The sequence below is a fragment of the Agelaius phoeniceus genome, chromosome 9 (genome assembly GCF_051311805.1).
Source record: "Agelaius phoeniceus isolate bAgePho1 chromosome 9, bAgePho1.hap1, whole genome shotgun sequence".
In the NCBI taxonomy this organism is placed as follows: Eukaryota; Metazoa; Chordata; class Aves; order Passeriformes; family Icteridae; genus Agelaius; species Agelaius phoeniceus.
The window spans coordinates 5,277,420-5,300,974 of NC_135273.1; the positions used below are offsets into that span (position 1 = coordinate 5,277,420).

Genomic DNA, 23,555 nt, shown 5'->3' on the forward strand with positions numbered 1-23,555 from the left:
TGGACATTCTGTGCCACATCTCAGCAAATCAGAGGCTCACCACCCCTAATGAACCTTCACATCACCAGATACTGAACTTTATTAGAGTACAGTGCACCTGAACTGGTAAATAAGTGGCAAATAAGGCACAAGAAGTTCCACACTTATGGCACAAACTGAACAGAACATCAGGGTTGGTGTTTCCTTAGTCTGGGCAGCAAGGGGAATGCTGGGGAAGCAACTTTTCTCCCAGATCTTATAGAGGGAATAACAACAGAAGGCAAAACAGCAGGAAAAAAAAATAAATGTCTTTTTAGAAGAAAAAGGTGAAAGTAAGGGATGGAGAAACTGAGCCTAAGTTTACACAACAGGAGGGAAGGCTCAGAACTGACTGTGCGTGTTTCATGAACAAGGAGTTATTTCCACTGAATGGATTTGTCAGTGAAGTATCACTCTAAGACATTTCAGAACTTACAACAAATGACTGACAGCAGTCAAAACAAACCTAGGATCATTTCACACTTGTGTGAGAGCAACTAGAGAAAGAATAATCCATGGGAATTAAGCCTTGTCTAAAATTTTTTTTCCAATTACTCAGTGCCATTTACATCCTACCTAGCTAAGGCAAGGCTGAGTATTGCTTTGATTTTACCATGTAAGGGGCAATAAATAAAGTGTAAATTAACCAGTAAAACAGAATTTCAGAATTATGAATATTTCAAACATAAGGCAAACAAAAACATTGGCAGTTCTTAGTGGTTCAAGGTATCCCTTGCCAGTGCAAGTGCTTGAATCAATATTGGTCTCTGGCAATATCTATATATATAAAAAGGATCTGAGCACATACCACTGTAAGATTTCAAGAGATAGGCACAGCCAGAATTAGCTGGAACAGCTTAAAACTTACCCTTTTCATTGTCCTCTGCTCCAATTTCCTGCCTACAACTGTAATTAGACTTCACCCATAGCACAGCCACTACTGCTCACAGTCCAGGATTAAGTGCACAGCTAATTCCATTGGCAGTTAAGGATGAAACAACAGCTTCTAATTAGAAAAACTGAGCCAAGAGCATGGATTCTTGCAATGGGTAACAGTAAATTGCAGGAGAAGATCAGAGAACACAATGAGAAGGGTAATTTCCTACACTAAACAGCTGAGCTGCACAGGACTTCCCAGTCAAAGCCTCAATTTAGAATAGGTTCAAGTATAAATAAGAGGTAAGTAATAGATTGGGTGTGACAGAAAAAATATACATCTGAGCAGTCTCTCAGATGGACTTGTCTTTGCTGATCAAATTCCAGTCCTTGCTGGCTAGATTGTGGAATTAAGGCACAGAATTTGTGCATCCACAAACTCACATAAACCCAAAGGCTTCTGTGAGATGCCCTGAAACTGCACTGAAAATTACTATAATGGGCTGTAATGGAGACAGGTTTTCTTCAAGGCTTGGGCTACGCTTGGAATCAATCTCTGAGAGCCATCAGACACTTTTCCACCTTGAAGAATGACACACATTACCTAAGAAAGCCTCTTTAATTTCGGTCTTGTCTGTTCGACGGATTATTTTCACCACAAAAATGACTGCGAGCGGCGTGAGGAAGGAAATTGCCTGTGAGAGATAACAAACACCATGTGTGAGAGCATCAATTCCTTCTCTGCCCCACTGATTAATAATTAGCTGCAGCCAGCCAGCTCCATTTAAACTGAATGATCTTTATCAAACTCCTGACCTTAAGCAAAGCGGGATGATTTGTCTTTGCAACTCTAGGGTGACGAGCACATTAATATTCCAATATAGCCCTCAGATATAATTGATTTGTAATTGCCCAGAGATGCATTTAAAATGCCAGCTCCTCCAATGAAAAAGTAACAGTCCATAAGGTCCACAAAATTCCAAAATATAGATTTTGGACATTTTTTCCTCAGGGTGCATTGCTGAGGAAGGCAGCCCACCCACCTGGGCTCAGTAAGCCCCTACTCAAAACAACAGACAGCAGCACCAACCTCCTGGAATTTTAAAATTCTCTTTATCTTTCTTTTTGTTTTCTTTTCAACTGTCATGCTTGAATGCATTGGGAAGATTATGTCTTTATGATTCCTTTGTTTACAAGTGTTCGGATGTGGAGCAAACTGTTTTATTTTGTTCAAACTCAGAAAAACAACACCTGAGAATCTACAGGTTTAGTCACTGGTTAAACAGAATATCCTGTAATTTTCAGTGCTAGAGGACAGGAATCCTCCTACGAGGAACCTGCAATGGCATCTGTGCATCAGTGCACACACTTTATTCTTTTTTTAAAAAAGTGAATATTACTGGTTGAGGTTTGGGTTTGTTGATTTTGTTTTCAAACAAGGAAAAAAATCAAACTTTAAGTGGCACAAGGGGTGCCAGGTCTTAAGCTTCTCTTTACTGAAGCTGAATTGGGCCTTACTCTTAAATAGTCCCAGTGACAGAAAAACCAGACCAGACAGATATATTATAGCAAAAGACACATGACTCAATCTTCTTTTTATGCCACAGATTAATCCCAGTCCTCACGTTATGATTTTAGACAATCTGAGTAGGAACCAACAGAGAGTAGGCTGTGTTTGTAATTTTGGCTGTGCATCTTGCACCAGATTGTCCTTGCCTGCATCTCCAAAATACTAACTCAGTGAACTATGCAGATTAAAACACAGGCTGGAGTCTGTTCCCCTTTTCTACATTTAGGAAGGCAGGCACCAGAATTTGTGCAAAAAGAGGAGTCACTTCCACTTAAAATCTCCCCCTGTATGTGTGAAATTCAAGTTTGGATGCCAATGCCACATTACTGCTCCAGAAATACTCACTTCTCTCTCTCCTCATCAACAATTTAATTTCTGCTTTCAGAGACAGTGTGAAATAAAAAAAAAAAAAAAATTGAAGCAAATCCTAGAATTTCTAGTTTCATTCTTAAAAATAAGGATTGCCACCAGGAAAAAAAAAAAAGAGATGAAAAATATCTGCGTTCCAGGACTGAAGAACATGTAGAAATATAGGCAAGGCTGACAGGCTCATAGTGGTGGTTTAATGAAATCAGAAATCTTTTGAACAAGCAGGAGCATCAGAAATTATCAACAAAGAATAACATTCAAGTGGCAGCTTGCTCCAAACCACTTCCCCATCCACCTTCAGAAACCTGGTAAAACTGCAGATTTCCTCATATTTCACAAGCATGTGAATTTTTTAGGGAGATGAACTATTCATGTTCATGGTGTATTGCTGCTCCTTACACAAAAGCATTAGCTGGAAGGTGCTTTTTATTCTGCAGCAAAATGCACACACCAAGGAATTTTGGCTTGTGACAGACTCCTTTTTATTTATTTTGCAAATAAGTTTCTCTATGGCTCATATCTAAAACAGATTTGGCAACATTCTAATGAGCAATACTCTCTTCAGATGCATCCCAGCTATGTTTCCTTTCCCAGCAGTGAAATATTCCAGCATTGCCAGGCTTTTGTGAAACATGGACAAAATCTCTGTCATTTATTATTCATCCTGGCAATGCTGAAGTTACAGGGACACAATTCCACTTTTCCAAGGGAAAGCTGGCAGTTACCTGCACTTTCCAAAACAAGGAATATCCTTTGATAGAGAGACAGAACCAGGCTCAGCTCATTCCAGTTTTTGCTTCCCATGCAGAAATCAGCTTTGTTTAATTTGGATGTGCATTCACAACATTACTCTTGAATTCAAGTCTCTCATAGCAAATAAAATAATCCAGCAATTCATAAAGTCTTAGAGATTGATTTCTGATAAGCCACAACCATAATTTCAATATCAGAGTACAGTGGTGGCAACAAATTCTTTCCATAATGAAAGCTTGTGAGCAATGCTAGAGCCAGATATTTCTTCTTTTAAAGTTAAAAAAATAAGAAAAGAATATAGAAATTACCCATGTTTCTTAATTTAAGAAGCTGTTGACTGTTTAAAATCTGAGCCAGAAAGAGAACACAGGCCATACAAATGTTACTGACACAGAGTTGCCTCTAAGTTCCACCCACCACAAACCTTGCCAAAATCTGGGGCTATGGGAACATATTAGATGGGAATTATTATTATGGGAATATTATTATGGGAATATATTATAATTTTATCCCAGAATAGTGCTTCCCAGTGCCTATTGCCTGGGGAATAAGAGGATGGAGTAATGATTACCCCAACTGGTTTCAAAAATCATTTCACCTCTGCAGCAAAACCCTGTACAATGATTCACTCCTGGTTCTTGCAGAGAAACCATAAGTAATGCTGAGCAGGAGAGAAAAAATAATTAAAACTCAGTCTTTCCCAGCACAACAATTTAATGTTTGGCTTGGGGGTTGTTTTTTTGTTTGTTGTTTGATTTTTGGATTTTACGTTTTTTACACAGCTGTCTTCCATTTCAGGAAAAACATATATTTTCTTCCATCCAATATTAAAAAGTCCAAAATAGAGCTACTTCTTAATGCAATATAAACAAAATGTTTCTTGTTTATAAAGGCAAATTTAAAAATCAGGCCTTCAGCCTCTGTCTTAGAAGGCTGAGATAAATGGTTGCCTCATATGCAGGAGGTACCTTTAAACTGTTCCTTAATTAAAATTTTATTATAAATGAAGGATTAAGCATTTATAAAAAAGTTGAATAGAAATAATATAGCTGATTTGCATTTAATTTGAATTCAAGTTTGAAAAGTAAAACCCTGGGTTCACTGAAGACTCAGGAAAAGGTGACTTTGAGGCAGCTGTTGGAAGGACTGAACCACCACTTGTACAGCCTGAACTGCAGCCATAATTTCAGCATTCCTGAGTTGGTCTGTTTTACTGCAGTCATATATACAGATTATCATGATTATTAATCATTGCTAGTGAAGGTTATCAAAATTATGAAGTTTGATAAGCAAATTCAGCCATCCAGTCTGCATGTGCTGAGCAGGGGAGAGCCAGGAGAGCAGTGACAGCAGGGCAGCTCTGTGATATATTTACTGTTGGCAGAAGCTAAAACAAAGGTTTTGCCTCTAGGGAAAAAAAAAGAAAAGATTATTCAGAGTCCAGTATCTCAGTGCCTAACATGACTAAAACAAATTGGATCTCAAAATTTAAGCACTTAACCTTCTAAGAGCATGGCAAGGTTTTGTCAGGTCACCCAACCAGCTAATTGAAAAAACTCCTCTACTCATTTCTCTCACATCCCTCTCAGCCAACACTGCTCTCAATCCTAAACTGAAAAATCAACATTCATAAATTCAGTCATCTGATAATGCTGCTTTTTAAAGACTTCCCATCATTTGCTACATTTTGGACAACATTGGCTTGGAAAAGAATTGACTTTAGGTTTAAAGGAACTTCCTCTATTTGTGAAATATTTCCTGCTGCTTATCAAAGGAACATTTACTCCGTTTGCAGCCATCAAATGACCCAGGGCCCTTTGGTACTTACAAACATGAGCCGTGTGGGGATGTTGTCCGATTGCACCAAGGGATTTTTGTACAGCCAGATCTCCTCTGGCTGGATCACTCGCTGGAATGGATCCAAAAATTCTGTAAAACTGAAAAAAACAATGAAAGATACAAATGTTTCACAATTTGAGGTGATGACCAAAAACCCCTAGAAGAGTTCTGCTCGTTTAGAACTCCCCCCAAATTTGACTATGACAGAGCATGCATGAATTATCCTTATTAATAAATTGCTACACTGCCATCCTACCTCACTGCATTTTAGTAAGAAACTTTATAAATACACCCTTCAGAAAATGGGTTTTAACAGTCTACACCTTTGAAGTTGTTCTATAACTTTATAAAAGTTCCATAAACACTACTGTGGAGAATAATTTCTTTTTGGGAGGGGATAGGTGTACAAATAACACTGTGAGATTAAATAAACAATGTAGTCATTTATTATCAATTTACAATCATGTAATCCAGTCTTTTATAATTATTATTTATAATTCCTGAAAAAAATATATAACAAATGTAAAATATTAAATGCCTTTCAAATGTCAAGATTCAGACTTTGAAGCATGACAGTTGCATTTGCAGGATCACAAAGCAAAAGAAAGCAGCCTATAAAATTTCTTCTACTGACAGAAAAAAGAGATAACTTCAGACAATATCTCCAAGAGAGACTTACTCCTAAAACAGGATGGGCTGTCAAGCTTAAGAAGAATCTAAGTCTATCAGAAATGTCTCATTCATCCACCCAAACAAACACACTAAAAAACCTCATCATTCTGTAATTATGTTATTTTGCAATTAAGAGCATCAAAATAAAATGTTGAGGTCCCATTGTTCTGTAGAAAGCAATTTGTGTGGGTATCTTTTGTCATGCACTGAAAGAAAAAGCAAGAATTGTGATCTGGGGCTGCAGGTGGAAGTTTCAGAAGCTTCTCATGTCTACCTAAATTATCTCACTTCATGCAAACCATACTCATTTTCCCATAGAGCCCTCCAGTGCTCTTTTACTTTCCTTGGCTTTGAATTAATATCAGACAGCCTGGGAAGTTTGGCTTTTGCTTTCCAGTGCTCATTTCAGGTCTGGTAACAAACCAGCACTTGAGGAATGGGTGCTGAAGAAGGACACAGGGACAGTTTTCTGCAGGTTGGTCTCACCTGGTTGGTGAAACCAGAGCCAGAACTCAGAGATGTAGCAGCCCAAAGCTTTATTTGCTTGAAGTTTTCCAAAGCCAAGGGCTTTAAACCTCTCCAAACCCAGGTTTTACATCAGTAGCAGCCGCATCAGGTGACTTTGTAAAGAGAAAAAGCCCAAAGCAATTTGCAGAGCAGAGTGAAATTAATGCAAACTCACACATGCAGCTCTCCCCAGGGAAGAGAAACCTCAAAAAACCCAGCTGGGTCAGCAATTTCCTCAAGAGGAGCAAGGCACTGCCACTGCCCATGGCAGGGAGAGGAACCAGGGCATCTTTAAAGGTCTCTTCCACCCCAAACCCTTCTCTGACCCCATTACCTGAGCACACTCAGACTCCCTGACCTCTTCTTCCTCTCCTTTCCTGCAGTAATTTCATATCCTCTGAACAGAGAGAGATGTGGTTCTCCCTGGGAAGCTGGGGGAAACTTCAGAGGAAAGAACTCAAACAGTGATTCTCTCTCTTTCTGTCACCACTGTTTATAGACATGGTTCTCCAGAGTGTGCTATTCACCAATAGTGTGAGAGAAGATTCCTAAAGGCCAGCCAGCTCTTAAATCCACCATTGTTTCTGTAAGAACTGTAGATTTCTAATAATCAAGTGTTTTTTCATGCCTTCTGATGATGGAATCTCTGCATCACCTCTGGCTGTCCCCTGTACCCCTCCAGTGATACTTTCCTAAAGGAAAACAACCAAATTTAAGGACCAAAGAAGGTCAAACACAGACTTGCCACTTGTAACAATATTTCTGTTTTCTATACTGGCCTACATGGACAACAAGATTGTTCTGGGAGCTTAAGGAGTCTGGTTTTGCAAGGGGAATATTTACTGTTGTACTCAGCTTCTCCAACCCAGAGTCTGAGCCTGCTCTCCCAAGGAAGGTGAACTTCAGAAGTGTCAAAACAATTTGTTTCAGTGTTTTCAAACTGAAAAAAAATGCTTTTTTTAAGTTTAAAAGAGAATGGATTGTGCAAGACATGGAAATAGGAAACATTTCTAAAGAAGAATAGTTCTATATCACCCATATGAAAAATTCATTTTCTAGTTTTCAACTAGAAAAATAAAGGTCAACTCCTAGATAATGCAAGCAGGTTTGGTTCCAAATTTCAAATAAGAGAGTCCTAAGGTACATTATTTGAAGTATTTCTGGTAATTGCAGAGAGCAAACCACACACAAACATCTGTGCTTTAAGGTGATCATGACACATCCGTGCACCAGTGCACTTCTGGAAAATTTGTCACATTGGATCAGAAATGTAATTAATTTGATGTTAAGACATTTGACATTATGAACAAATGCCAACAGAGTTAAAGGTTTGGGGCTCTTCTTGATCTTTTGTTTCCTGCCCCTTGTGATGTAAAAAAGCTGAAATTATTTTTGTTTCAATCAGAGGAATTTTTAAAAAATCAAATTCAGTTCTCACAGGAAACATGCTGGGACACTGCAGATACATACTGCCATAAGATTAATGCCTTTAAGAGCAAAATAACTCATGATAAAGAGATAGAAAATGTAATAAATAACATAAATAGGATCAGATTTTAGGTGAGGACTGATTTTTTGATTAATATATACTCATCTGTACTCATATAAAGAATGAGTAATTTCAACAAATCCATCAATGACTGCAATTATTATTATTTTATGCAACAGCAGCAGTTTTGTATCCACTATATATTAAGTCTGATTAGGTTTCATCTATTTCTTTGACTTGTGTTCTGAATATCTTCCCAAAACTGTGTTCAAATTTAGTGCAACATAATGCAAAACAAACCCCCCCAGAAAACAAACAAACAAAAAAGTTTTCTGAAACTGGCAAAATAATTTCAGAATCACTGCTGAAGGAGAAAAAAAAATAGCTGCAGAAGGCAGCAGATGTCTCAGTGAAGAATACAGAAATAGAAAGTAAACAGTTAAAGGAAAGAGACTGTAAAAAAAGAAATAACTTTTTTTTTTTTATCTTCCCAAAGAGCTCAACTGCTAATTAAATTTTTATGCCAAGACTCATAAGAGAACAATTCTCTTCTTTTTTGAAGCATCACCAATGGGTGAGTGGATATGAGATTTCACTAGCTTGAAGGCAATTCCCTTTGTACTCCATTAAGCAATCATGAGGACATACTGGCTTCTAAGCTGCCTGACACTTGGATTTATGTTCCTTTGTCCCAATCAGAAGTACAGTTTATCACTGTTCAAGAGTCAGCTCAAGCTTGTTTAAAGGACTGGATGTGATGAGAAATGAGTGCAGGCCTTGGACAGACCAACCCAATGGTTTTGATCCCTTTGTGTTATGGCCCAAAGTACAACCTCAGCCATGGAAGTGTCCCCTGGTGGGCAAAAAAACTTCCTTTGCTTTAGTACAGAAAAATTTAGTCTTAGCTTTTTGGCCTTTTTTCTTCCTTTTTACATATTCACCCAACATTTTTAACAGCTTAGCAAGCAAGATTTCCAACACTTCAGCCTGATGACATGTCTTTAAGGCATAAAAGCATTTCCATTAACTTGGAGAGCCTTTAACTGTGACTTTCAAAGCAACCCAAGGGAAAGAGGAGCTCAAACTCCATTAAAAATATCAATGAGCAACAGGTGCCCCAGTCCCTGGGGTGGCTTTGGCCATGCCAGCACTGCTGCTTACAGCTCCACACTGAATAAAAACACTGCTCTTTCCCAGGTCTTCGAGGTACATTAACTTCATTTCCATTGCACAGCGTGCAGCCCTTTAGGATCATTTTGTGCCAGCACCACATCCTAGCCAGAGCCAGGTAACAGCTCACTAAAAACAGTTTTTTGATGTTATGGACAAATAACTTGGGGTTATCTTTTTATGGAACCATTCACTGATAGTGGAGGAATCAAACAGAACATAAATATCTTCACAGAGGTTTTGGCCTGAGTTTCCACAGTGGTTTTCATGCCCCATAAGCAGCAGCAGGATATTGTTTGGTACCTCACCTTGTTGTTTCCACCACTCAGCTGCATGAATCACAGCAAAGTTTAAATTTCTGCCTGGTCCTGAGAGGGGTTGGTTGGTTGGTTGGTTGGTTGGTTGGCAGAAGGGGGAAATTGAGGTTTTTTACCTTTTACTTTTTCTCTCACAGACAAATCTTATCCCAAACACCAAGTGACAATAACTGAGAGGACAGAGCAGTACACATGGGATGGCAAAGCACCAGGAGAGAATGAAAGAAACTTCAAACTGGGACATACAGACTTTCATCCCAGACACCTCATGAATGCCCCTCCTCTTTTCTAAGCTTCATCTGTTGATAAGCAGATTTTACCCTCAAATGGCTCTGTCTGCATGTCCCCACTGGGGCAACCAACAAAGAGATAGCAGATGTTCATCAACTTCTCTTATGAATCACCTCTGGGGGCTTGTGGGGAACAAATTTGGCTCTGACCACCATTCCCTGCCTGCAGAATGTGTGTGAGCAAACACTGCTGCCTCTCCCAAAAACACAGGTTAGCTGAAACTCTTGGAACTCCATTTTGCATGTTTCTACATGGATATTTCCTCTAGTATTCCCCAAGGTGGGTCTCAAAGCTAGTAGTAAAAGCTTGTCTGGTGTGCCTGCCATGTTAAATTGTGCAATCAGCTGCTCTGCAAAGTTGAGAGCGGTGTCAGTGGTGCTGAAGTCGGTAACAGTTGCCCTAATTACAGAGGATGTGCACAATTCATAACTCAGGATTTGCTTTAGGGGCTTCCCATCAGTGATCCAGGCTGAGAGAGAGAGCCCAGAGTTTGCATCAGCATTGAACACTGTTCACTCACCTTGGCTCACATTTGAATTCAATGCTTCAGTTCACCCTTTCTGAAACACCCTAATAGTGGGGAAAGCATTCATGTCATGTTATTTGATGTACCTGGAGAGAATAACTAATTCTCAAGCCATGAGAAAACCTAGGTTTGTTTTCTGCCTACAAATAATGTTATGAAAAAAAAAAAACAAAACATAAATTCTTGGAGGTTATTTTACAAATCCCTGCAAAAACTGACAAAATATGAAAAGCTTGAAAAGTTCTGTGGCTGGCACGTACAAATAACAAAACTGAAGGAGAGGGGATAGTGATGAGGGGAGATAAGAAGCAAAGTCTGTGGTTTATCACCATGATTCTGCTCTCCAAGGAGCTGGAGCAATTCAGCCTCTGAAATGCTGCTGGCTGTGTGTATCAGCATGATGAGATAGCTTTGTGTCAGCTCAGAGGTTAGCACAGGCAAAGAGATCTGAGCCATTTAATATCCAAAGTAATTTGGGAAATCCACAGCTCCTCAGCCATCAAGAAGGGTTACAATATACCTGGCCAAGACTCAATTATGAATGATGAGCAAGGGAGAAGCTGGCATGAATTAAAAATAAAACTTCAATAATATAAACTCTACTTTGATAGAAACATTCTCTGTACTTAAGGCACAACACTGGGTGTCAGGAGATTTGATGTTTCCTGATATGATTTTACACAGCTAGGTTGGGCAAACCATTCCAGTGTCAGCAGCACAGTAACTCTGAATTCTGCAGTTTGTTTATTAACTGGACTTTATTAACTACACATGCCCAGTAGGCACTGCTGACAAACACGCAGCAACAGCTTTGACTTCTCCAGAGGAACCAAAGAGTTAATTTTAACTATATATCCTAATTTATATTGCAATAGGTACTGAATGCAAGAGATGTTCCCATCAGAACAGACCTGAAGTTTTATTGGTTCCTCACAGACTTTTATGGAAACACGTTACTGTAAATATCATTTTTTAACTGCACTAAAACAAATTGTTCTTAATTTTTACAACTTTCCTTGACTTAATATTGAAAGTGATCTCTTGTATTTGTGGGGCGACCCATGGCAGGAAGGAAAGATGAATCTGACTCCAAGTTCTCAGAAGGCTAATTTATTATTTTATGATACTATATATTTACTACTATATTTACTATACTATATTTATACTCACACTGACACAGAAACATCAGTATCAATAAATTATCCCTTTTTAACAGCTAAAAACTTTTTATTACCCAGTACAATGCCATGCAGTGTTTACATCTGATTAACAATTTGTTTCATCAGATTTACAATTTGAAATCTCCATATAAAGCTTTATTGGGACTGATAAACACAAAGGGCATGGGCAATATTTTTGGGGTTTTTATTTAATGTCACTGGCAACAAGAGGACTGGTTCTGGAGGGTAGCTTTGGCTTCAGATGAATCAGAATGACTTGATGGAAAATATTTCTGAATACTTTAAATTAGCTAGCAATTGCAGTGTGACATTTAATTAGCTCATATGCCTCCATTAGCCCTTCAGATATACAAGAAATCATTTTGGTTAAGAAAAGATGGAAAATAAATTCTGATGTGGTTTTAAAACACACACACATATTACCACAGCTGTCATATCTCCCTGAAGTTCTAAAAAAGGAGAGCTTCCAGTATTTTCCTTCAGCTTTGCCTGACATATCCACTGATCTTACAGATTTATATCAGGGTAGAACTTCTTCCAAAGATGAATGGCCTCTCCTCCTTGCAGCCAACACTGCACCCAGCAAGGAGGCAACAGCTGTGGAGCCTGGGCTCACTTAAAAGCTCAGATCTCAAACTAAAAACAATGCAGGCTCACAACAGGAGCCCTGGAGCTTATGAAAGCACATATAAATGAGATATATACTTAGAATACATAATATGAAAGAGCAAACCAACATTCTTTTCACAATGCTGAAAAAGAAAGAACAGCCTGGAGAGGAGTTTTAGAACCCAGTGTTAGGTTTCTTTGCACTTCAATTACATTGTCCCTGTTTTCTCAGCCCCTGGCATTTGAACTCTTTCTAAGTAAAAACTTTCCACCCTGTGACAGAGAGGAAGGGGAAAGGATTATCTGAGCATGCATGAACAGCACAAGAACAAGAGGTTAACATAGCTAGGAAGTTGTTCTTGTGCACCTAAAAGATTCCAAAAACTTCTAGTCCATGCATTGTCCTTGTTAGGGGCTGAGCCTTTGATAGCAAGTAGAGCTAAATATCATTAAGCATCATTACTGTGAATCTAGAAAACTCCCATTCCATGGGAATAAAATGGGTTTGCAGGCCTTAGAGTACTCAATTATCTTCAATGCAGCATTTTCAGCCTCGTATCTTCCTCACAGAAGTGGGATATTTGGAAGTGGAAGGAACAAAGAGGGAACAGTTGGGCATGCAGCATTGCAGCTTTGATCAGGAGAGCAGGAGTCAGGAGTGACTACACTGAGCCATGAAAAAAAAACTACTGCAAAATGACTCTAAGTTATATATTCTGACTTGTTCTTAATTTTTACAACTTTCCTTGACTTAATATTGAAAGTGATCTCTTGTATTTGCGGGGCAAATGGCAGGAAGGAAAGATGAATCTGGCTCCAAGTTCTCAGAAGGCTAATTTATTATTTTATGATACTATATTATATTAAAGAATACCATACTAAACTATACTAAAGAATAGAGAAAGGATACTTACAGAAGGCTAAAAGATAATCAAGAAAAACTCGTGACTCTTTTCAGAGCCTCGACACAGCTTGGCACTGATTGGTCATTAAGTTAAAACAATTCACATGAAACCAATGAAACAATCACCTGTTGGATAAACAATCTCCAAACCACATTCCAAAGCAACAAAACACAGGAGAAGCAAATCAGATAATTATTGTTTTCCTTTTTTCTCTGAGGCTTCTCAGCTTCCCAGGAGAAAAATCCTGGGTGAGGGGATTTTTCAGAAAATATGACAGTGATCTTTGCAGCTTTGCTTTCTGGTCAGCAGAGTATAAAATAAACCATTCTGAAACAAAACTGACTTTGCTTTGGCATTTAGCTGCTCCTGAGGTGAAAGAGCCATTCAGCCCTTGTGATCCCTGCTGACATGGAGCAGTGCTGCCCTTGGAAAACAAGGCAAGGAGGTCAGAGCTGCTCATTGTTGTGTCAAGGTGCAACTCTTCAGGCCATCCAGTAACGTACCAGAAATGATCAACAGTGGTAGCTTTAAATAGAAATAACCAATTTAAATAGAAATAACCAATATCATCCAAGTGAAAACTATTGGCTCCTGCTTTCATTGCATTATCTCTTATTTTATTTATTTAAAAAATTATTTATGGTGTTAGCTGTTGCCTCTATCCCCTATGTTTATAAATATACCCTATGATACAAGATATTTCACAAAAGCCATTTTAATGTGTGTTTGGGGAGGAGAAAGTAGAGGAAAACAAAATAATGAGTTCTACAGCCATTAGAAGTGTCAAAGCTGGCAGCTGTACTTCATCCTAAAGTGAAAAACAGAATTCATATTACAGGCTTAAATTAACTAAGTGCATGCCTGAATAATGAACCCAAACACACTGCAGACAGTCAAAATTTTCCTCTTGATGTTTTTAATGCTTATTTTGATTACTTCTCAAACTGTTTTCAGTCAAGCTCTCCACAGTTCCCTGCACAACTACACAGCTTCACAGCAAATTGATGGAGATGAGTCTGGTAAAGTTTCTTTTTTTTTCCTTTTTTTCATATCAGCATGTCACACACTATTGATTATGTTTGGAGCCAAAGTGAAAGTTGGGGAAAACTCACAACCATGCTGAGTTTCTCTCTGTGAGAAAAGCTCCCCCCTCAGTCATCTCATCTCTTTCCCTCCCTCATTCCTCCTCCTAATGATAATGCAGCACTCAGGCATCCCCTGTTCAGTACCAGCACAATCCTCACTACACAAAAAAGTTACAAGACACACTAAATATTATCCTTAATTCATTTTTAGCATCAATAATTCTGCCAGCTATTTCCAAGAATGGGTTTTTCAAAGTCACTGACAGATTGGGAGAGCATAAAGATCTTGATTTACTGTGCCAGATATGAGTACATTTGCAGCAGTAATACTATAATTTTTATTAAATTCTTTCCCATAAGAACCACAGTTGTGCCCTATCTTGACTATGCTCAGATCAAAGTATAAGAATCAATGTATTAAAGGAAAATTTTCCCCCCAGGAACCCTATCAGTAGCATTCTCCCTATAAAACATCCTCAATCAGGCTAGAAGCAAATAAACACAAAGTGCCCAAGCCTGTGAGTAAATGGGATTCAACAACAAGATTCAACAAGAGACACAAAGTCACCATTTACTCCTCAAAAAATCTGGAGCAGATGCTTTGGCATTTACAATAAGATCCTCTTTTAGCATGTATTCAGCTGTGAGTTTAGCCATGGAGATCAACTGTAAATCCTATCCTATTAGCTGGACAATTAGAATTCCTGCCATTAAATCCCCTTCCCATCCTTTCACTCCCTCTTTCCCCTCAGACTCAGGGAAGACAAATGAAATAATTCAGCTCCACAATCTAGAAGTATTGGTACAACAGTCTGCAAAAATAATCTGTCTTTTGCTCAGACCAGAGTCTGCACAGAAAGACAGGTAGGTACAATTTCTCCTGAATAACTGTTCTCAAAGTCAGTAAAATCCTACCCTATTCCAATAAATAAAACACAGAACAATGGAATCAGAAGATCCAGCTGGCTGAAACACCAAGCAGCTGAACAGCAGGATGGCACTGAGGGGATGCTGCTTCATCACTCCCCTCCTCAGCTGGATGGGGGAGACAAAATTCACTGAAAGGCACCTGGGTCAGAGTGTGAGCAGGCAGAGATCACTCAGCAGTTACTGTCATGGGAAAAACAGACTTGACTGAAAGAAACTAGTCTAATCACAGCAGGAAAATGAGAAAATAAAACCTAAGCCTTAAAACAGCTTCCCACCCTTCTCCCCAGGCTTAACATGGAATTTTTTCTCCCTCCTCCTTGCAGTGGTACAGGGGGTGGGGAAATGCAGGCTGAGATCAGATCACAGCCACCCCTGCAGCCCCCCTGCCACCAAAACCTGGCCATAAAACCCAAAACAGCACCAAGTTTCACGTGAGCTCCCTGGTAATTCATACACAGGGCAGGCACACAATCATTTTGTTCTGTGCCTCCTATGACACCAGGTATTACTGGTACTTAGGGCCTTTTGTTTTCACAGTAACCTGCCCAGGACACAGAGCAAAGTTAAAATTCAGCTTACTTTGTGGTACATCAGGGAGGTACAGGAGCTCCATTCCAGCTCTCCCATCCCTTCAAAGGTGTGACTGACTCTGCTGAGCACTGGAACAAGTCTGCTGCTCAATATGCAACCTCTGATGGGTGTTCTCAGGTCCCAAGCACCAGAAAAGCTCTTTTCTACAGCAGGTCTTGCCCTTACCTCTTCATTAACCCTACTCAGCAAATTAGACTTCAACCTGCACCACAAAACAAACCTTTCCATCACTTTAATCACATGTAAATTACAGTTTACAACGATGCACCTGCTTTAAAGCAGGTTAGCAAGCATATTGATGTTTTCATTTCCTATTGTCATTACTGCTTGTGAAACTAACACTGAAAAAACTCCAAGACTGTTCAATGTGTTTGGCTACCTCATGACAAAGAATTTATCAATTAACTGAAGGATTAAGGTGAGAAAAAGAAGGATTGCCCTTGTTTTCTTGATGAGAAATTAGGAGACACAGAAATTAAGTCCAAGACTGAGGATCAGAAGCCAAAGATCAGGTTCCAAACAGAGTCAGATTTATGGGATATTCAAATTGAGAACAGAGGGCACAAAACCAGTAAGAAGTGGCCAAATACCTACTTTGAAATTCACTAGAGAGCCAAGGCTTAAGGGGTGCTTTGAATTCTTGGTCCAACTGATTTTTGTAAATTTGCAGCATTTGAGTCAGAATAAGAAAATAAATCTTAATGTCTCATTCTGCTGATCTCTTCTCAATACCATCTTGCTTTTTGCCACCTACAGTCCCAATTTTCAGCTCAGTCTATCCTCCAAAACTCCTGTCCACAGGAGAGATAAAAGGCAAACCCAGTCTGGGAGAAGAGCAATGCAGAAGTGCAGCACTGTAGAATCTCCTCGGGTAATTGATTTTCTGTCTGTGTTAACAAGACAATACACAGGATCATTTATAAAGGCAACATATGCAGGATATCCAGGAGACAACATCCCCTGACAAAGAAAGCTACTTGAAAGAGCTTTGCACACCAAATTATTTCATGCATATTCATAACTTGATTAAAATATTAATACTGTAAACTTGTAAGAAACACAACAGGAGCAGGAACAGCTTTTATTTACTTACACCAGAAACTGAACATGGCACACACACAAAGGATGTCAGCATTACTCAGTGCTGGAAACTCACACATGTGCAATATATATCTGTATATTAGCCTGCAGATAAACATTTATTCCCAAGGGAGGCTGCTAATGAGACTCTGCTGTGGGGAAGAGATCCTATTACTCCAAATGACATTTATATTTTAATCACATCACATGCACTGAAGAGCTCGAGGTTTGATGGAGCAATCCTTGAAAGACTTTGTCTTTTTAATCAATTAGCTCTCTAAACATCAGTGACGTGCTGTTGACAAGTCCTTGGGTTAAATATACAACAACACACACAAATCCTCTCTCCCTGCCAGGAGGAAACAGTGTGGTCTTCCAAAACTTCTGAAACAGATGCAAAAAGTTTTCCTCCTGAAAAACACCTAAAACAGAACACTAAGAAATAAAGACACCCCTCAGGCTGGCTCTGAGCTACCACTCAGTGAATTCATTTTAGGACAGAAGAAAACCTTTGTTTTAAGAGCAACACTCCTGTGTAAAACTATCAGACTTGCTCACAAATCCTTTTATAATTGGCTTGTCTGAATAAAACCAAGTCAGGCAAAACAAGCCTTTCTTCAAGCAACCTGTAAGTGACAAATGCCAATGCACACATGGAGATGAAAGTTTGGTCATTTTTAACATGTTTTAGCATTATCAGGCATTTTAAGATGCTCCAAGTCATAGAAATAAGTACAAAAATGAAGAAAAACAGAGCTGCAAGACCCTAATTCTTCAAATTAGCAAATTAGCATTGGAATTTTCCTGTAAACAGTACATCCTCATGGCTGGTATATTAAACAACAGACCACTTCTACTTCTGAGAGCTTACATGAAAACCTCACTTTAAAAATAAAACTCAGTTCTGTACTCACAAATATTCCTTAGTAAGTAAAAACCTAAACATATGAAATGAGAATTGATCAAAGTCAGGATTTGATTAGAAAATATTTGAAACTTCATAAAGAGTCAAATTATAGCATGAGAATTTTCTTCACCTTGGAATTAACAAACCACCCATGTTCCATCAGATCAGGTCAGCCCAATCAAAAGGCGCAAGGATAAATACTTTGAAAGCTAAAAATTAATTTGATAATTAAGAAACTGGGATCAACTGTGGAGCAGAACAGAAACAGCACTATCCTTGCAGTTGGTAACTTGCAGTCTGAGAGCTATTTTGCTGAAGATACTCAAAGAATACCTATTTAACTTTGCAGTAAAGTTTGTATTTAGGTATTTTTTTACTGCAACCATTGTACTGGGGTTTTGACTCTTTGTTGTTTGGAGTTTGGGTTGTTGTCTTTTTTTTTTAACTCCTGCTTCTCAATTTCAGGCAGACACAGTCCTTCTAATAAATCTCTTCTAACTAATCCCTCCTTCAATACCACTAAATCCTGAGGGCTAAAATGCCCTTTAGCACAGATCTCTGTTAAGGCAGAGAAGCTTGAGTTGCTAAATTTCAATACCTAATCTGGTCTTTAATTGCTAAATGAGCTCTCAGCAATTGCCATGAACACAACACCTAGAACTGAGTCAGTTGTTATCATTATCCTCCCTAAATGGCTGCTGAATTCAACCAAATCAATACTCAACTACCAAAAATGTGCATTGCTTCTAAGGGTGCCCATCTGCAGGGTAGAAGAGATCTTATATAACAAGTACAGGTTTCTGCCTTTGATGGAATGACTGACATTGATAATTATGGCAACTGGAGGGAAAAAAATTTGCCAGTCTTAAACATAGAAAACATGGTTGTTCTTGATCTAAAATAACATTCAAATTGGCAATACATTCAATTTCAGCAATCATCAACAGAAGTTTTCACACCTCCATTTTTATGAAATGACATTTATTACCAAGCAAAGCTCCAGAGTGGAATGTGCACCTTTTTCTTGTGCGTTCTGGGTACAAAACATGCCAGTCTATTGCTGTGAGTGACATGAGCTGTTAGGTTGAAGCCCAAAGACATCTGGGAGGCACAGATGGTTCAGAACTCTCAAATAGCTGCGGAACCATTCCCTTCAAGGTCAGGCTTCTGACACTGCAATGGTTGGTAATGACACAAAGCCATCAAGACCTTTTCAGAAAGAGCTCCTTCTCTTCTGTCCAGTTCCTCATTTCCTGGCACTCAGCACAGAGATGAGCTCAGCCCCAGCCCCAGCTCATTTCTGCTAATGGCACTCCTCTCCCAGGGAGGTGGAACCTGCACAGCCTTTCCATTCCTAGAAATCTCTCCTGCAGCAGAGCTCAAGTTGCTGCTGCCCGGATTCCAGTCCCAGGGTTTCCAATTTCACCAGGGAATGTTCACTCCTGAAAAGATATTCCACTGAACTCAATGTTCCATAAAAACCTTTGCACTGGCTGTCTGTAAAACCCCAGGAAACAGAGTGTTTAAACCTCTGCAATGGAAAAGTTTCAAAATGTAATTGCCACTTTAGAAAACTGAGAGAGCTACTGAATACTATTGCAATAGCAAAAGATCACTTCTGTGCTAATATATGTGCTTTGTGCTAATATTATCTGAATAGGAAAGGTCTTTTCTTTTGGTCTACCTAGAGATTGTATTCTTGCAACCATTACCAGCAAATAAAGTGCAGTTCTTCAGGAAACTAAACACTGACCTGAATTTGGAACACTGCTGTGCCCATCACTTTCAGATGTCAATGAAAGCTCTGAATGACCTATTGAAATACCAGAAATATTCCCCAGAATCCCAATGAGGCAGGAGTTGAGCTGTGTGAAAATATGAGAAATTCTTCCATGGGCATTTGCCATTAGGGTGACTCTACCAAGAGCTTTTCTGTTAGCCACCCCTCCTCAGAGGATTTTGGAACCAAGGCAAAAAGAGTGGTGAAAATAATGGAATCTTTTAGAGAAATAAAGACAGAAGAGAAGCACAAGCAAGAAATGACTGATTATGATGGCTCATGATTTACATATCATAGTAATGAGCTACATGAGGATATCTCCTGCAGGGGTGGTGCAGGTGATGAATTACACACACGATCATAAAGAATTGAAAGGTTCTGATGTAGCATCAGCCTCTGAGGTCTTTGCTCACCCTGTAACTCCACATATTCCAGAAAGGAGTTCTGTTGACAGGAACAGGTCTACTTTCAAAGTGAGATGCAACTGAACTGACAGATATCAAAGGCACCTCACAGGGTTTTGTTGGAAATCAAAAGATTTGCATCAATATTCAAGAGAAAAATGAGCACCGAGGAAAAAATCAAACACCAGTAAATTGGACAAGTTATTAATTAACCATGAGAGGTTCAGAAAGGACTCATCAAAGCATTCCGTGTCACCGAGTCTAACTCAATATCACAGCTTAACAGATGTCCTACACTGCCTGCACCTGTGACCAGCAGCATCCATCCTCAGGAAAACAAACGAGCAAACAGCAGAATCTGATCCCGGTTCTGTGATGCTCCTGAGAGATCACAAAGACTGAGAACACGCATCTTTAAACATTAAGCAATGGAAATGCAAACTTATATAGAGTGGAACTTTTCATTGTTCAAATGCACGCAGAACGCAAACTGCATGAAAGAAAGGGCTGAAATACACAAAGCAAAAGGAGGCTAAGGGAAAGAATGGTCCTGCAGCGACAGCTGCACATCTTTCAACAGCCAGATTTTCATGACTTTCCTCCCTGCCCAACAGCGTGCGGAGAAGCTTCCCAAGCCCTTTCTCACAGGTTCCCGCTCAGCCCGCGGTCCCTGCTCAGCCCCAGCCCCGGCGCTGCAGCCCCGGCGCCGCCGCTGCTGCCAGCCCCAGCTGTGGGAGCGCATCCACAGCCCCGCCAGGTGAGACTTTAGCCCACAGCCAACCCCCCGGCACCTCTGAGGCTGCATGGCTCTGGCCGGTCGCTTTTTGCACACTTCTCCCACAAACAGCAGCTTCTCCAGGAAAAATTCCACTCGGCTCTTCGGCAAAACGCCGCGGCTGGGAGAGTTCCCTCAAAGACTCACCTGGGCGAAATATTCCACCCCCGAGCATCCCAGAGAGAGAGAGCACCGGAGGCAGCTCGGGCATCCCGAGGGCTCGCCGGAGCTCCCCGGGCGAGCCCCGCACCTCCATCCCGCCCCTCCATCCCGCCCTGCCAGCGGCACCCGGCTGTCAGCCAGCCCCGGAGCAAAGTTGCCGCGGTGCCGCCGCCCGGCGCTACTCACACGAAGACCCCGAAGAGCAGCACCCGTATGCCGATCTCGATCGCCAGCTCCCGCATGGTGGGGCCGGCACTCCGCAGCCCCCTCCGCCGCCTCTCACGCCCGGGGGCAGCGGGGCCGCCCGAGGCCGCCGGTCCCGGAGCGCCGGGGCCCCGCGCAGAGCCCGGCCGGGCGCGGCCCCGGCCCCGCCATCCCGCGGCCTCCGCGCTGTGAGGGGCGCGGCGCTGGCGCGGCGGAGCCGAGCGCCGGGGGAGGGTCCCGGTGACGGTGCCGGTGACTAACGCGGTGTCCCCGCTCGGGGGGAGGGTCCCGGTGACTAACGCGGTGTCCCCGCTCGGGGGAGGGTCCCGGGGATCCTGGGGATTTCCCCTGCCCGCCTCCCCGCCCGCCCCCGCGGCGCTGCCGAGCGGAGCCGCAGCCGGAGCCGAGCCGGGTCCGTCCCGCCCGCCCCTCGGGGCCGCCCTGCGCCACCGCCGGCACCGGGATGCCGTCCCCGCCTAAGGCGCGGTGAGAGCGATTTTTCTGCCCCTTTTAGCGCAGAGCTCCCCATCCTTCCCTGCAGGGCCATGAACCCGTCGGTGCGAGGGGCTGACATCCCAGGGCACCGCCGCCACAGGCTGGATTGCAGCTCCGGCCGTGGGCTGGCGTTCCGGTGCTCATCTCCGGCTCGTAATGAAACCCCGCGCTTCGAAAAGATGAAGAACAATAATAATTGGGGCCGGCGGGAGGGAGCATCGCCGCGCCCAGATCCAGCGGTGTTCATAAAAACCCGAATTGCTGGCCCGTTGTGCAAAGGGCAGTCACACACTACACCACCCGGGCTGAGCTTGGCCCATTCTGTGCTTTATCTTTGTATAAAGGATTAACAGCGTTTGAACACGCTCTCCTGCGTGTATTTATGTAACAGGCTTTTCACCTGCTCGCACATCCGTGCCGTTTTAAACCCTACTCCTCATTGTTAGTGCAGATAACCCAGCGTGGCACCCCCGTGTCCCTTGGTCAGATTCTGCATAGTATGTGGTATTATAGCCTAAAGGTGTCATTAATTCGGTGCCTGCTCTTTCAGAGATGGGTTTAGCTAAACATGCAGAGGTTGTTGTTATATGGGACCCCAAATTGCTGGGATGGGAGAAAGGCAGCAAAACACCCAATGACTTGGTTTGCTCCTGTGATCCCTCCAATCCATCCACCATTCCTCTCAATGGAGTTCTCTGAGCTGCCCAAATCCTTCTATTGCCCTTGTCTGCTTTTGCACAGAGTTCATTTAACTTCCTCTTCCTTTAACTTCCTAAGCGTGGAGAGACTCCTGAACATCTTTAGTGTAAGAGAGTTTCAGCCTTAAGTCATGAAATGCAGCAAACTAATTCACATTTAAATGTATTTAATTATCTGCTTTCTTGGGGCATTTGAAGGGGATGTCCTTCAGGAAAGCGTTCATAGCTATTAACACTGCACATAGCTACAAAACAGCCATCAGGACTGCAGCAGAAAGCCAATCCACTTTACTACATGATTATTGCTGGAGAATTAATGCCAGAGAGGCTTTGTTAAACCTCTCTGCCTAATATAGGCACTGTGCATTAAAGGGAAGCTTTGAACTCTGAATTAACTACTAAGCAGTAAAACTTTTATTGACCATGTTTGTGGAAGAACAGAGACATGAGATTCTGTGCTAAACTTGTCTACAGAGAAGTACACCAGTGCTAGATTTGTTGCAAGGAGTATGACTGAAACCCAGAAAACCCAGATATGTGACTGGCATTGGAGAGAACACTAAAAATGTTACTTAAAAGAGATCTCTCTCCCTTGTACATCTTACTTCATTATTTTCAGACAAAGCTCAGTTAACTACCTATAGTCTGGATTTTAAGAAATGTGTTTCACTCTCAGGAAGCAAAGCTAAATTGTGACATATCTGTATTCAATGGTGGTGGTGGTGGTAAAGGACATTCCACCTTCCTTTGAGGACACTTAGTTGGTCTTCTGTTGTCAAATACTTGTACTTCCTCTGGTTCGTGCCCCCAGGTGCTGAATGTGTACCCACACTCCTGATAGGTGTGCACAGGAATAATCTGTTTTTATTTATAGACAGAAGTAGCCTCGTAATTTGAATAAAGCCACTCATGAAACAAGTTCTCCTTACAAATGAAACAAGATTTGTCCTGCTGCAGAGATCTGCTTGCAGTGTTCTGCCTCTCCAACATGCATCAGCTGATGGTGATTTATGAAACATAAATACTTCAGACTGATTTTTTTTTTTTTAACTAGACCCAGCTTGCAGCTGGCTGCTGAACAAAAACTTGCTTTGACTTTTAAACTGAGCATGAGCCATAGTGGTAAATAGCAATAAAAAGATTTTAGGCTAAATTCTGGAATTAAGGTACAAGGCAGCAGGAGGTAAGCACAGCCACTGCACTTCAGCTCATTCCTAGAGCAAACCACAGTGACCCTGGCAACATCCCAGATTTTTATCCATCCCTACATCAGGCACAGCAGGTGCCCTCTGTGCTATTTATGTTTTTAGGAGTGACTGCAGACTGATCCCACCCCAATGGAGGCAGCTATT

The 23,555-nt window shown here is 41.1% G+C and overlaps 1 protein-coding gene across 2 annotated transcripts in view; it reads right to left on the bottom strand.

Moving 5' to 3' along the window:
* PLPP4 (phospholipid phosphatase 4) overlaps positions 1-21,354 on the bottom strand; it is a 46,653-nt gene extending 25,299 nt beyond the window's left edge. The window contains exons 1-3 of one of the 2 annotated variants that reach the window (XM_077182818.1): positions 20,993-21,354; positions 5,415-5,523; positions 1,499-1,589 (exon numbers count right to left, since the gene is read on the bottom strand). In XM_077182818.1, coding sequence (XP_077038933.1) covers positions 1,499-1,589; positions 5,415-5,523; positions 20,993-21,048 — 256 coding nt within the window. In that variant the 5' untranslated portion in view covers positions 21,049-21,354. Of the gene's footprint in view, positions 1-1,498; positions 1,590-5,414; positions 5,524-20,791; positions 20,929-20,992 lie in introns of those variants that run through there. The other variant, XM_077182817.1, reaches the window with a different exon arrangement.
* Positions 21,355-23,555: the final 2,201 nt, after the last annotated feature.